The sequence below is a fragment of the Podarcis bocagei genome (genome assembly GCF_964188305.1).
Source record: "Podarcis bocagei genome assembly, chromosome: 2".
In the NCBI taxonomy this organism is placed as follows: Eukaryota; Metazoa; Chordata; class Lepidosauria; order Squamata; family Lacertidae; genus Podarcis; species Podarcis bocagei.
In genome coordinates, this window is record NC_138126.1 from 22,787,455 (window position 1) to 22,803,326 (window position 15,872).

Here is a 15,872-nt window from a genome sequence, read left to right on the forward strand (position 1 = left end):
ACATGAACCCAGATGTTCCCTTGGACCAAATCCTGTTCTCTAACTGTTACACCTCTCCACATTTCCAAACAGCAATTTGGACTACTCTGAATATTAATAAGCAATAAAATAAATTTCTTCAAGCAACTTTCTAAGTGTCCACATTGCTTGTTGGTTCAAAGACAGCAGAGACATTCTTCCTCCCTTTTCCTTAAGGGGTGAAGTAGTCCTTTCCCTCCCATCCCTTCTCTGGTGCAAGGCACCCTCTCCTGAGGAAATTGTGCAGAGGAGGAGGAGGAGGAGGACGGATCTCTGAGGCTTCCTTGCTCACTGCTGCAGTGTAAGATGTAGCTTTCCCCTAATTATTCAGTCTGAGCTCTGGTCCTTCTGGGACTCCATCGGAGAGCTGCTGAAAAGTGGGGAGGCAGCTTCGTCGTCCTCCTTCAGGAAGGAATCATAAAATAAGCTCCCCTGACCCCACCGGGCCCCTTTCGAGTTAGAGCAACCATGCTAGGGTGCCCATGTATATGTCCAGAAGTATGCAGATACTATGAGACATGATGCTAAGCCAGAAGAGTCAAGGCTGAATGAGGCAGACTAACCAAGGCGTGCTCTGGTCCATGGGGTCATGAAGAGTCGGACACGACTAAACGACTAAACAACAAACCAAGGTAAGCATTGATGGGGGAAATCCTTTCCTTCCCACCCCCATCCTTTACATTAAACATGATGTAGCTGATTCCAAACGTATGCCATTGTGTTCCGCTGCCTCCACCTGTCTCCTGTTCTGTCCCTTTACCCCCTCCCCTTGACACCCAAAAATGTTAATGCTCTTTCCACTTTTTAAAGACTTTTCGTTTATTCACTTTCAACCTCCATCTGCTTCAGCTCCTTCTGCACAGGTGTAAAGCAGCCTTTCCCAGCGTTTTGAACAACTCCCCTCAACTCCTGCAAGCCTTCCCTTTCCAACCGCACCACTCCTCTTCCATGCTCTGCCTGCCATCTCCAGAAAGGGCTTGGCAAAAACATGCCTGCAGTCATGGACAGCTGCTGCCCGTCGGCATAGTTCTGAGATAGGTGGACTAATGCTCTAACTTTGTATAAGGCAGTTTCCTGTCTTCCTTGGTTCACATATCTCCTCAGGGTGTCTTCCTCACTGCAGCCTCGTGGCTACATTGGCCCATCTCTGGTCTACAGAACACCATCCACAGTCAGTCTTGTAAGAGTTTCAGGGGCCCAGGGTTGAGGAACCTGCTTCCCTATCAAAGACCCTCGTAGCAGACCAAGGGGCCAACCTATGGACGACTCCATGAGATTAATGGCTTATGCTAATTTTATATACCACAAACAGATTATGTCTTATTGTCCCCTGCCCAGAGATCTCAGAATGCAGTGCAGGGTATATGCATTTTAAATAAATAGAGATCATTTGCCAGTGTGCAAAACTGGCCTAGGCATAATGAGTGTGCTTCTTACGGAGACAGGGGTGAGTTAGTGTGAGGAGTGTCTACTTGAGAAATAAAGGGGCCATAAATTATAGAATGGATGAATGTGAAATGAAGAAAAGAACAGCTATAAAATGAAACAAAATGAAGAGCAGAGATTACATATTCAGTGTTCTCGATTCATGGGATGTACTGTAGCACTTTTCACAATACTTTGGTGAGTTATTTGATTTCTTGTCTCTCCCCCCCCCCCCCAAGTTTCTCACCCCCATATTTTTGAGGCATATGCCTGGAAATGAACAACAACACTTTATTGTATTTAGCTAAAAGCCATTACAATCCAATTATAGATCCAACAAATAGAATAAAAATAAAACCTGTTAAAAGAGATCCGGAATGTATATACAGTGGTACCTTGGTTTATGACCATAATCCGTTCCAGAGATCCGTTCGTAAACCAAAACAGTTCGTAACCCAAGGCATGTTTTCGCCAATGGGGCCTCCCAAAAAAGTTATTCGTAATCCCCCCAAAATTGTTTGTAAACCAAAGTAATGCAAAAAAAAGTTCACAAACCGGGACGCACACTTCTGAGTTTGACTTGGTCGTAATCCAAAATGGTTGTAAACTAGGCTATTTGCAAACCAAGGTACCACTGTATTTGCAATAAACCAAATCAATGAATCCCTGCACAGTCTACAGCACTGTCTTTAATGAAAATAGCACAAATACTTTTAGCGGCTTTAGCAAATAAGGCTGTTTTATATGTGACAAGCGGATCACAGTCAGATAAGAGCCGGCATATTTTCACTTCAGGGGTCTGTCCCTGTAGCAGAGCCAGCAGCTGTACCAAAAATCTCTTTCTGGGGTTTGGATTGAGCTGCAATGGAGTATATAATGGGGGAGATCTTCTACTTCACCTGACCCGCAAATACAAAATCTTAGATGCCTTGGGACATTCCTATATCTTCCATCTAAGACTGAGGTGGGCATTGTTTGAAAATGGAGGGTTGTAAATGCTGTTCTCAGGGAGGCAAAGGTAAGAGCCTAGGGCTTGCCAATCAGAGGGTCGGCAGTTCGAATCCTTGCAACAGGGTGAGCTCCTGTTGCTCTGTCCCAGCTCCTGCCAACATAGCCATTTGAAAGCACGAAGTGCAAGTAGATAAATAGGTACGGCTCTGGCAGGAAGGTAAACGGCGTTTCAGTGTGCTGCTCTGGTTCGCCAGAAGCGGCTTAGTCATGCTGGCCATATGACCCGGAAGCTGTACGCTGGCTCCCTCGGCCAGTAAAGCGAGATGAGTGCCGCAACCCCAGGGTCAGCCACGACCGGAACTAACAGTCAGGGGTCACTTTACCTTTACCTATGGCTAGATTTTTTGACCAAACTGTGGAAGGCAGTGGAAGACAGGAGTGCCTGGTGTGCTCTGGTCCATGGGGTCACGGAGAGTCGGACACGACTAAACGACTAAACAACAACATGGCTAGATTTCAGAAAGTGGTGCCAGTAGGAAATTTTTGAGATATGGGTTAAAGATAGGTCTTGCTCGTTATCCTGTTTATAAATCCAATAGCAGTCTTTTAATTCCAGGTAATACAAAGATATCTGTTGTCAGGTTTTTTGAGGCTAGGCGGTCTTGTACTATCTTAGCCCAGCCACACTTCTTCACTGTTCCCCCTGCCTGTTAAAGCCTCTGGAGAGAGGATTTTGAAGCTTCAGGTGGAACACTGATTGAGCATCTTTATTGCAAAATGCTCCCTTCTGAAGTTTCCCTTTAAACAAACAAACAAAAGCACCTTTGTGTTTCTGTTGAGTTTGCAGCTAATACGTAGTCAGGTCATTAATAATCTCTTAAGCTTTCCTAAACTAAAAGGAACCCATTTCTTTTTAGATCTTTTTAGTAGGAAAAGCCTTCAGTGACGGATCATTTTAAGTTTCCATATTTTGTCGTCTTCTTTTTTTACCTCTTTGAAGTCTACGTTCTTTCTGAGATCTGGAAACCAGAATACTATTACACAATTTAAAATGTGGTTGATTGTATGTTCATATATTAGCATATGATCACGGGTAGTTTATTTCATTCTAATAGATTTTAACTGGGAATTTTTATTCTTTACTTTAACACAATACCTTGTCTTTTTCAGTAAGCTTTGTAATCTGACCCCAAGATGTCCAGTTCAGAGCCAAACAATATTTTACTATTTCCTTCCTTCCTTCCTTCCTTCCTTCCTTCCTTCCTTCCTTCCTTCCTTCCTTCCTTCCTCTATTTAAAACAGGTATGCCTAACTCACAGTTTCTGGATTCCTGTCAGCAATGTACCTGCTTCATTTTGTACTAACTAAACTTCTCTGGTGCGTTTTAAAAAAGCACCATTTAGCACATATTTATTTCTTTATGAAATATATATATTTATATACTGCTGTTAGATATGTTTACAACAGTTACACATTAGACCAAACAATTAACACCATAAAAAAAATGAAACCAATGATATTGCACTAGTCCTACAACTTCCATCATCCTTGACTATTGGCCCTGCTTGCTGGCGGTTGTGGGAGTTGGAGTTGAATCATATCTGAAGGGCACCATGTTGGCTATCGCTGTGCTAGAAAAAGCTGGAGTAACCACATTAAAACATAGTAACAGCCCTGCTAGATCAAAGCAAATGCCTCAATCCAGGCAAGCAAGTAGCAAGAGGGACTCAGCTATACAGCTGCAAATAAAACGTTTTAAGGGTATTGTAAAGTGCATTACGGACGCCGGTGGCACTGGAGGGTTAAACCACAGAGCCTAGGACTTGGTAAGCTCCCGTTGCTTGGTCCCTGTTCCTGCCAACCTAGCAGTTCAAAAGCACGTCAAAGTGAAAGATAAATAGGTACCGCTCCGGCGGGAAGGTAAACGGCGTTTCTGTGCGCTGCTCTGGTTTGCCAGAAGCGGATTAGTCATGCTGGCCACATGACCCGGAAGCTGTACGCTGGCTCCCTTGTCCAGTTAAGCGAGATGAGCGCTGCAACCCCAGAGTCGGCCACGACTGGACCTAATGGTCAGGGGTCCCTTTACCTTTACCTTTAAAGTGCATTATACAAATGCGACTCTAGATGGCGATGGTGAGCTATGGCAAATTCCATATATTTTTCAAAACTTTTTTTTAAAAAAAGCATTTTCACAATGTTTTTTTATATGTGTCTAGTTTCCACCCAGTAGAAGAAGAAGAAGAAGAAGAAGAAGAAGAGTTTGGATTTGATATCCCGCCTTTCACTCCCCTTCAGGAGTCTCAAAGCGGCTAACAATCTCCTTTCCCTTCCTCCCCCACAACAAACACTCTGTGAGGTGAGTGGGGCTGAGAGACTTCAAAGAAGTGTGACTGGTCCAAGGTCACCCAGCAGCTGCATGTGGAGGAGCGGTGACGTGAACCCGGTTCCCCAGATTATGTGACTACCGCTCTTAACCACTACACCACACTGGCTCTCCCTTGAGTTCAAGGGCACATCCCAGCCAAGTGAAAACAGTTAAGACAATGAAGAGCAGGGTACGTAGACCTAACAGAAGACATACAGAACCTCTGGAGAGCTGCGTGCCGGGTTGTTTTTCTCAAACATTGCTATAGCAAGGTGGGGTGAACTGAGCAGTAGCCTCTCCAAGCACCACCTTCCTAAATTGGTCCTTTGTGTAGAAACTGAACCAGAACATGTGGGATTCAAGATGTTTCTAAAAGACAACTCCCATCATCCCTTGCTATTCATTGGCTATGCTTTCAGGACTGATGGAGGCTGTGGTTCAGGAATGTCAGGAGGGCTAAAGGTTCCTCACCCCTGTACGAATCAAGTGTAGCATGTGTTCCTTCCTCATGTGTGTGATTCCTGGATCGTATTCATACTGTTATTGAGTCCTCGGTCTTAGAAATGTGTCACTATGGCTCTTGTGTCAGCTGCTCATACCTGTTTCCATTTTGAAATGCTGGTCTTTTGTTACTGTTTTTGTATCTTATTCCAGATAATGTACGGGGGAGCAGTATGGGAAAAAGGTAACCAGAGTTACCAAGCAGAATTTGTGTTATTGGGAATGGCTGAACGCCCACACTTGGAGATGTTTCTCTTTGGTCTTGTCCTGATCTGCTACACGATGACCCTGCTAGGCAACACGACCATCATTGTGGTGTCGTGGCTGGACCCCCACCTCCACACCCCTATGTATTTCTTCCTCACCAATCTCTCTGTACTTGATCTTTGCTTCACCACCAGTGTGGGCCCTCAGATGCTGGTGAACTTCTGGAGGAAAAGCAAGACCATCAGTTACGGTGCCTGCATGGCCCAGCTCTACATCTTCCTTGCTCTGGGCTCCACAGAATGTATTCTTTTGGCTTTCATGGCCTACGACCGCTATGCTGCCATTTGCCACCCGCTGCGCTACGGTGCCATTATGAGCCAATCCCTATGCTTCAAAATGGCTGCTGTTTCCTGGATTAGTGGCTTAACCACCTCAGTGGTGGAGACGGTGATGACTCTTCGCCTCCCACGGTGTGGACAAAACCGGGTGGATCACTTTTTCTGCGAGGTGCCAGCCTTAATCAAGTTGGCCTGTGTTGACACCTCTCTCAATGAGGCTGTGCTCTTTGCTTCCAGTGTAGTGTTCCTTGTAGTACCACTAGGACTCATTATGGTCTCATACGGCTACATTGTAGTTGCTGCGCTGGCAATCCGCTCAGCGGAGGGCAGGCAAAAGGCCTTCAACACCTGTGCCTCCCACTTAATCGTGGTGTCCCTGTTTTATGGGACGGCCATTTTCAGTTACCTCCAGCCCCCGTCCAACTACTCCCGGGATCAGGGCAAGATGGTTTCCCTTTTCTATACATTTGTTGTCACCATGTTTAATCCACTAATCTATACGCTGAGGAACAAAGAGGTACACAAAGCTCTGAGAAGAGTAATGAAGCGGAAGTAACGCACCCGGCTTCATTAAGAGGTTCTGCTATTTTTCTTTTTAAAAATAAAGATTCCTTGTTGATGACTTGCTTGGAGCTGTTTACAGTACAAAGCTTCCTATTTATTTTGTACCACCCATAGTTGAATCCAATGAATTAGGCTGGATTGTGTATTGCGATTAAAGTCCTCCTAGGAAGTTCTATGAGGCAACCATATGTTTGTGGGAAGGCAACATGCAGGACTTGAGTTCAGCAGTCCTCTACCCATGTGATTACCCCAAACCCAAAGATCTCCAAATTCTCAACTTGGCATTCCCAGCATTTATTGCCCCTGTTCACTAAGCCCTGTTACCTCTTCAGCTTCTGATACTTCCTCCTCCCAGTCTTCTCCTCTGTCCACTTATCATTGTCCCACCACCACTCCCTGGGACCCGATCCTTATTCTCTTGCTGGTTCCCCAGCTGGTTCCCCACCACCATTTCTCTGCATCCAACCAGTTCGTGCCACATAGATTTCTCAGCTTTGATTGTGTCAAGCAGATCAACTCTAGCCCTGGTCACTAATAGTTGATAATAAATAGAGGGAAGATGGTCCCATCTGTGTTGTGCTTCCAAATCCATAATCTCTTTTCCCAACCCTTTCTCCGCCCCCCCCCCTTTGTGTTTCTTCTTTCCCCCCTGCAACTACAATAATCCTATGTATCACTGCTTTGAAAGCACTCCACAATATACAGAGTTGTATCACCTACCGATCCACAATCAAGTCTGAAATATTCGTGTATTTCCTTCTGAATCTGTAGTCTAGCTTCTCTTTTATCCACTATAGTAGGGTCAAGATGACAAGTTATTTCTCCTCAGTGTAAATTCCATTCTGTCCATGGAGCATCAACAGAGGAATGATCCGAAACCAAATTGAGTTCAATTTCAGCTGCTGCCTCTGCTTAACATAATCTGGGAGATATTAATATGAGGTGTTTCTTTGAATAGGCGTTGCAATTCACTGAGAGAGAAACTTAGGGTAGCTGGGTAAAGGAAGAACAAAACTGCTGGACTTTACATTAGGAGTATGCAGGTGGAGTACAGTGGTACCTCTGGCTGCGAACGGGATCTATTCCGGAGGCCTGTTTGCAACCTAAAAAGAATGCAATCCGCGTCTGCGCATGTGTGGGTCATCACCCGCCGTTTCTGTGCATGCGCGTGATGTCATTTTACGTGTCTGCACATGCACAAGTGTTGAAACCTGGAAGTTGTCCAGAGGAGGGCAACCAAAATGGTCAAAGGCCTGGAAATGATGCCTTATGAGGAACGGCTAAGGGAGCTGGGCATATTTAGCCTGGAGAAGAGGAGGTTAAGGGGTGATATGATAGCCATGTTCAAATATATAAAAGGATGTCACATAGAGGAGGGAGAAAGGTTGTTTTCTGCTGCTCCAGAGAAGCGGACACGGAGCAATGGATCCAAACTACAAGAAAGAAGATTCCACCTAAACATTAGGAAGAACTTCCTGACAGTAAGAGCTGTTCGACAGTGGAATTTGCTGCCAAGGAGTGTGGTGGAGTCTCCTACTTTGGAGGTCTTTAAGCAGAGGCTTGACAACCATATGTCAGGAGTGGTCTGATGGTGTTTCCTGCTTGGCAGGGGGTTGGACTCGATGGCCCTTGTGGTCTCTTCTAACTCTATGATTCTATGATTCTAACCCTTCCTGGTACTTCCGGGTCACCGCAGGACGCAACCTGAAAACGCGCAACCTGAAGCAAACGTAACATGAGGTATGACTGTATATGGGGAAAAGAGAGGAGAGAAAAGGAGGGGGAGGAATACTCTTCTACATGCACCAAAACTAGGAGACAGAACACAGTTTAAAGCAAATTACAGCCCCAAGAAGGCTATCAGTGGCTGCTGGCCATGACAGCTACGCTCTGGCTCCAAGTTCAGAGGCAGTGATGCTTCTGAATGCCATTCCCTGGAAGCTGCAGGAGGTGGAGTGCTCCTGCACTTGAGTCCCTGCTTGTGGGACATCTGGGTGGCCCCTGTGAGAATGGGGTGCTGGACTAGAGGCTTTTTCTCATGTTCTCAGGGTGGGTCCTAAAATCTCTCAAGTATCAAAGCAACCACATGTGGACAAGTTGCAGGATACACCTGCAAAAGGCCGCCGTTCTGGGAGGCTCCTAGATGCTCCTCACATACCAGTGTCAGGCTTCAGGGAATCGGATCTCTCCCCCAGTGGCAGTAAATAAGCAGATCAAATGAAAGGAGCGTTCTTACCAGTTAGTTTCTTTAATAATCACAGTGAGAGACAAAGGAATGCGTATCTCTCTAGAAATGGCATTGCTCCCAGTACAGGTTCACCCCCTCCGTCCCCCTTAATCTACGGCACTCCTACGTCGGGTAATCTGAGCTTGTTGCAGCTGAGCTCTCTGTTCTATCACTCTCAACGCCTGTCTAGTCTTAGGCAAAGGGGGTGGGGGCGGGTCAGGAATGCTTTCCAAGAACACTGAATCTGCCAGCTCTCTCTCCTGGTGTTTCCTCTTCTAGCTCTTCCTCACCCAGTATTTCCCAGCTTTTCCCCTCTGGACTGTGCCCCTCTGCAAACCACTGTTCTAAATCAATACTGTCTTCCTGCCCTTGGGAAGGTTCTGGAGAAGGGGGTCGGCCCCCACCATTCCTCCTCAGCCCTGCCCCTGACAACCAGCAGTCATTTGCATTTTGCCACAAGGTGGCAACAGCCTCAGATGAACCTCTGTAACTGGACTTGCAGTTCTCCTGGACTGGTGTTTTGATGGCATCTACACTTCAAAAATATTTTTGCACAGATGAGAAGCACCAATCCCTTGGTAAGCATCCATCTGGAAGCAGCACCATAGTTATAACTGCAATGTGTTGTGTTTAGGGAACTCTGTGGGGTCGTCGCCAACCACCCTGTTCCATTTGTGCAAGGATTTCCGCTTCCGCAACAAAACTCCCCTCCTTTTCATCTCCCCACTAATTTGCTCCAGAGTCCAGAAGGAAGACCCAGAATGGATTTTTTCAGGGAACTGCCATCAGCCCAGACGCGAGAGGTTGAAGGGCAGTTGTGTTATAGGGAACCTCCAAAAGTCTTGCGAAGCAGTTCCTCCTCTGGTGAGGAGGAAAGTCCCACCTCCAGCGGGGAGGAGGTGGTGGGACCAGAGGGTGCTAGGGAGAGCCTCAACACTGACCCTGAGCAAGCTGGAGAGAAGGGAAGCACCCCTTTGCCAGCGCCCACTCTGCGCAGTAGGTTTTGGCGCAGGGAGGGGAGGAGAAGGTTGGGGATCAAGCGACTGTTATGCTGGGGGAGGTACAAGGACGGACCACTCCCAGATTCTGCTAGCGACTGAGCCAGACATGAACTTGTGACGCTCTTCACTGTAAATATTTTGCACTAAGAATAAAGCCTGGAAAAGGCAGGTCGGAGTCTTGCCTGTTTGCTCTCGAGCAACCACATCATCATCTGACAGATTTGGAAAGGCAAATGGGGAAGTGTGGGTTAACACTTGCTTTGACACAGCATCATCTGACCTCCCGGCAAACAAATCAGGATGAATGCTCACTAAATAGCCAACATGGTCTAATCTCCCTGCAAATAAAGGAGGATGAAGGCTCAACAAAACAAGCCATTTGTAAGTGCCTTGACTTTCATCTGCCAGGTTTCTCCCCCCTCCCCGCTCCTCCAGTTTGAGGAGGTGCATTTAAATATCTCCAGCATCTCCTTAGGAAACATATACAAAGGCCACAGTCTCAGGACCCCAGACATATCATAAGCTGCCAAAAGCCCAAGGGTGAAAAATGATTTTAAGTATGGCGCCTAAAAGACTGTAGGCCACTCAGGAGGTGGTGGCCTCTCCTTCCTTGGAGGTTTCAAAGTGGAGGTTTGATGGCCACCTGTCATGGATGCTTTGGTTGAGATTCCTGCGTTCCAGAGGGTTGGACTAGGATGACACTCAGAGTTCCTTCCAACTGCATAATTCAATGATTCTGTGGCATGTGGGCCCTGCATGAACGTGGCCTTCAACAAGTGGGGGGGGGGACTAGAGATTGCCCATTCCTGCCCTCCTTTACTTCACTGATCTAAACAGCTCCATGGACTAAAAAGACGGGTATCTGCAGCATTAACAATGGCGATTTAGGCTGCAGAAACAGCACAACAGGAAGGAGTTAACAAACATACCCCCAGTGTCTCTTCTCCTATTAAATTAATATCTGAGATGTTGCCGGTCCAATGACAGGTCTCCAGAGCCATGTCTGTTTAGGCCATCACTGTCTATAGAGAAGGTTGAATGAGCTGGGAGTGAAATGCTGTCCAAGGGATCCTGGTCCCTACTGGAAGCCACCATTGCACCCCACCATTCCTCATTAATTGCCATGATGTGGCACAGTGGGCCTTGTTAGTGTCTCTCTGTTGGGGATGGCAACACCGGAGAGCCCTGTTTCTTCTTAATGCCGCTTGCTATTTATGAGAACGGAGACTGTAAACAAGCATTCAGTTCTTTAGCAAGCGGGAGTCTCTTGATGAGCCCCAAAGGGAGAGCCAAGAAGTAACAAAGTCAGAGAGTGTTGCAGCAAAGTTTCAGGGAATCCATAGGGGAGCTGGCACTTCGACAAGTACCCAGAAAAACTCCAGCACCTTCAAGGACTGCATGGAGCGATGGAGAAAATGTCCCCTGATAATGCAGCTCTTAAGTAGGGGCGGGGAGAACCTCGGGTTCAGGTCTGAATAACAGATACCAATTGTATTTGCTCGATTGATTTCCATTCTGGATATGGGACAAATCTGCAGGCGTCCGAAGTTTCCTGTTTCTCTTTTCGTTGGACATCCCCAGCTGCAACCACCTAGGATGGCCAGATGCGAAAGAGAGAACTGCGCTCTTGCACCTTTAATAATCTTCTGCGCAACTGCTAAAGGTGCAGGAACCCCTTGTCCTCTTTTGCACCTGGATACCTTAGACTGAGGGGGACGTGGGTGGCGCTGTGGGTTAAACCACAGAGCCTAGGACTTGCCGATCAGAAGGTCGGCAGTTCGAATCCCTGGGACGGGGTGAGCTCCCGTTGCTCGGTCCCTGCTCCTGCCAACCTAGCAGTTCGGAAGCACGTCAAAGTGCAAGTAGATAAATAGGTACCGCTCCGGCGGGAAGGTAAACGGCGTTTCCGTGCACTGCTTGGTTCACCAGAAGCAGCTTAGTCATGCTGGCCACATGACCCGGAAGCTGTATGCCGGCTCCCTCGGCTAATAAAGCGAGATGAACGCCGCAACCCCAGAGTCGGTCACAACTGGACCTAATGGTCAGGGGTCCCTTTACCTTTACCTTAGACTGAGAGCATGTAGAGGATGGGCAGGAAAGACCAATATTGAATTGTTCCTATAACCCATGGCCCTCTGGATATTAGAAACCAAGATGCTTCCTTTTATGGGTGACACTGATAGGGTTTTTTTTTGTTTTTGTAGCTGTTCCAGACATTGTTTTGAAGATGCCCGGAGCATCCTTGTTTGTTTTTCCTGCATGCCCCCAGATTATCATTTTCCTCCAGGGCTGAGCACACCCTTTGAGCACACAGAGAGGGAGAGAAGGAAGCAACAGTCCTCTTCAAGGGGAGCTTCATTCTTCAAACAGGAACGAAAGCCATCTGAGAGAGGTAGAGGCAGCTGCAACAGAAGGTAAAACTGGCTCCCTTATCTATCCCAGGAAAAGTAGGGACAGACCTTTAGTCATTGCTGCACTATTTTAGGTGGTGGTGGGCGGACTCAAAAGTCTAAGTAGGAGAGAGAAGAGATCATGTAGATCCTGTTTTTGATAATAAAGAGTAAACGCCAACATGCTCAGGGTGGTTTACTGCTGACACTGAGGGAACACAGGAAAAGACATGTAGATATCCAAAGGGTAGAGAGAAAACCATCTCATTGTCCTATTCTGGTCTGCACTGATAATGTTATTTTTAAATGTCCCCTAGGGACAAAAGTGAGATGTGGCCAGAGAAATCATTTCAATGTACAGTGGTTAAGAACTTAATTCGTTCTGGAGGTCTGTTTTTAACCTGAAACTGTTCTTAACCTGAGGTACCACTTTAGCTAATAGGGCCTCCCGCTGCCGCCTCGCGATTTCTGTTCTCATCCTGAAGCAAAGTTCTTAACCCGAGGTACTATTTCTGGGTTAGCAGAGTCTGTAACCTGTCCCACTGTATCTGTCACTGGGCATAAATGTGTTGATTAGTTAACCCTCCTAGCTCAAAATGGAGAGAGAAACCACTTTCTGCTGCTGCCTCTGCTTCGGCGATCACTAGTAGCCAAGTAAGATTGTCTTCCATAAACACGGTTTTAACAATGACTCCAAAAGTGACTGCAGAGGCCAATTCTGGATCCACACGACCTTCCACAGTGGGGACATTGGCTTCTGGGCAGGAGTTGATCACGGTGTGGATTTGCCAAGCGTGCCTTCCTCTTAGCATGTTTCTCCCTTTCATCCTGAGTTCGAGTGTCTTCAAAGCCCATGACACCTTTGGTAAAGGTTGTTCTCCAATTGGAGCGCTCGCAGGCCAGTGTTTCCCAGTTGTCGGTGTATATACTACATTTTTTAGATATGCCTTGAGACAGTCTTTAAACCTCTTTTGTTGACCTAAACAGAAGGTGAACCCCAAAACAGTCCAATGGAAACTGAGCATGCTCAGTGTGCATGGAATGCTGGTTGGCTGACAGAGCAGGGCAAAGAGGAAAATTGGGGTGGGGTGAGTGAAATCGATTGATCCCCCAAATGCAAAGCACTCCACACTGCAACATTTTGTTGCAAGCCCCCCCCCCTTTCATATGTCTCTAACTCTTGTTCCGCCTCTCACCTCCAGGTCCCTCTATTCCACCAGCAAAAATGCTCATCAGAATCAACACCGCCCAGTTTCTCATTGTCACGGCGCTGCTGCTGCTGCTCTTGTTGTCATCCTGGAGAAGGCTCAAGCCCCAGGAAGGAGTCTCGGCTCCCACCCAGACCCATGTGCTGATCCTTTCCAGCTGGCGCTCCGGCTCGACCTTCGCAGGGCAGCTCTTCAGCCAGAACCCCTCGGTCTTCTACATGATGGAGCCAGCCAAGCACGTGTGGCATCGCCTGCCCTGGGCCAGCCCCGAACTCCTCCAGGGGCCCCTGAGGGACTTGCTGCGCTCCGTCTTCCTCTGCGACATGGGGGCCCTCCTTGCCTACATCGAGGAGCCCAGCATGGTCTACCAGCTCTTCATGTGGCCCATGAGCAGGGCGCTCTGCTCCCCTCCGGCCTGCGAGGCCTTCCAACGCTCTGACATCATCGGGGTGAAGGAGTGCGAGTCCCGGTGTGGCCAAATGCCCTTTGAGAAGATTTCTGAGGCCTGTGCCACCTACAGCCACGTGGTGGTGAAAGCCGTCCGCTTCTTCCAGATGGAAGCGCTTTACCCGCTCCTGACAGATCCTTCCCTCCGTCTCCGGGTGATCCACTTGGTCAGGGACCCTCGCGCCGTGTACGCATCACGCCAGGCCGTGTCTCTTCACCCCGATGACCTGGTCATCGGCAACGCCGTCAACGGCACTCCCAGCACCCTCGGAGTCATGCACAGGGTCTGCCGCGCCCAGGCCGAAATGTACCTCACGGCCTTGCACCGCATGCCTCCGGCCTTGAGGGGGCGATACCTCCTGACACGGTATGAAGACCTGGTGAGGGACCCTCTGGAGCACCTGGCCAAGTGGTACCAGTTCACCGGCCTGACTTCCTCCCATAGGCTCGAGTCCTGGGTCTATAACATAACTCACTGGTCCACCGCCGACAGTGACCAGAAGCCTGGCATCTCCAGTGTGGACCCCTTGGAGATACAGAAAAATGCCAAGGTGGCTTCCCAAGCTTGGAGGAAGCACCTCAGCTTCCAGGAGGTGCAAGACGTTCAAAGCATCTGCAAGGAAGCCATGGAAGTCTTTGGCTACAAGCCAGCTGCATCAGGGGAGGAGCAGAGAGATTTGACAAAAGACCTTGTCCTTCCCAGGGGGAAAAATTAAGTCCCATGCAGATGGGCTATAATGCAAGGGAGAAGAGAAAGGGTGAAATGGAACATAGCCACAGCCTCACCTTACACTGGGGGGGGGGGGAATCTCTGGAGATATTTGCCCAAAGAATGCCCACTATATTCTACAATGTTAACGTGCTGCAATCTGTCCTCCAATTTCCTCTGAAGTTTTATTCCTCTGTGAAAGAGGTTCTAACTCACGGCACATGCAAATTCCATTCGCATTTTGGTGGGTGCGGGATTTCCAGGGTACCTTGTTGTTGGGAGGTGGGTGGCTGAGGGTGGTGTGTGCCCCCCCGTTTCTCCAGCACTTGCAGCCCCCCTGGCTGCCTGCACTTCCTAATCTAAAAAAGCCCCTCCACCCTAGCCTTTCAACTAAAACACAAACACCTGGGAAGGCTGCCGAACACAGAACGCTGATGAGATGATTTGCAGAATAGAAGAACATTGGCAAACACCCCTTGGTCATCTCAAAAGGAAGGTAAGCACAGGGTGAGGAAGTGAGAACTTGTCTCCCGTCATAAAGACTTCACCAAATTCTTCTCTCCCTTCTAATCATTTTCAGACACAAGTTCTCATCTCATTAATTGATGGAGAATGGTTGAAAATACAGATTTTTTTCCTTCACACTAATTCTGCCATCACAAAAGCAAGCCAAGATCTCTGTGACAATCTAAAGACCAGCCTAACATATTTATTGTGGCAGGAGCTTCTGTAGGAATAATAATTATTAGTATTAGTATTATTTATTTGTACCCGGCCCATCTGGCTGGGTTTCCCCAACCACTCTGGGCGGCTTTCAACAGAACAATAAAAACAGAATAAAACTTCAAACATTAAAAGCTTCCCTGAACAGAGCTGCCTTCAGATGTCTTCTAAAAGTCGGATAGTTTTTTATTTCCTTGACATCTGATGGGAGGTCGTTCCACAGGGTGGGCACCACTACCAGGAAGGCCCTCTGCCTGGTTCCCTGTAACCTCACTTCTTGCAGTGAGGGAACTGCCAGAAGGCCCTCAAAGCTGGACCTCAGTGTCTGGGCAGAACGATGGGGGTGGAGGCGCTCTTTCAGGTATACAGGACCGAGACCGTTTAGGGCTTTAAAGGTCAGCACCAACACTTTGAATTGTGCTCGGAAACGTACTGGGAGCCAATGAAGGTCTCTCAGGACCGGTGTTATGTGGTCTTGGCGGCCGCTCCCAGTCACCAGTCTAGCTGCCGCATTCTGGATTAGTTGCAGTTTCTGGGTCACCTTCAAAGGTAGCCCCACATAGAGCGTGTTGCAGTAGTCCAAGCGGGAGAGAAAACACCTCCTTCATTGGATGCAGACCTATGGGGCGTATGGAAAGGAGTGGCTTCTGGGGAAACTGCTCCTTCCTTCCTTTCTGTAGGTACCTTCCTTGTTCGCCAGAAGAACCCTTAAACCCATGCTGCTTTAGGAAGCCTGCCAGGGAAAGCTTAGTCACGGGTAGTTTAGCTGCTCTCTCTTGACACTGAACGGGTTCCAAA

The 15,872-nt window shown here is 47.8% G+C and overlaps 1 protein-coding gene and 1 pseudogene across 2 annotated transcripts; both read left to right on the plus strand.

The window, feature by feature from the left end:
• Positions 1 to 5,118: 5,118 nt before the first annotated feature.
• On the plus strand, positions 5,119 to 6,364 carry LOC308580994 (olfactory receptor 2G3-like). The gene has a single exon (XM_081183393.1). It carries the CDS (start codon positions 5,333 to 5,335, stop codon positions 6,359 to 6,361), a length of 1,029 nt encoding a protein of 342 aa, XP_081039519.1. The 5' UTR covers positions 5,119 to 5,332; the 3' UTR covers positions 6,362 to 6,364.
• Positions 6,365 to 13,097: 6,733 nt separating this feature from the next.
• Positions 13,098 to 15,409, plus strand: LOC308580952 (carbohydrate sulfotransferase 5 pseudogene; annotated as a pseudogene). Its single transcript has one exon. The product of its transcript is annotated as a carbohydrate sulfotransferase 5 pseudogene (transcript).
• Positions 15,410 to 15,872: the final 463 nt, after the last annotated feature.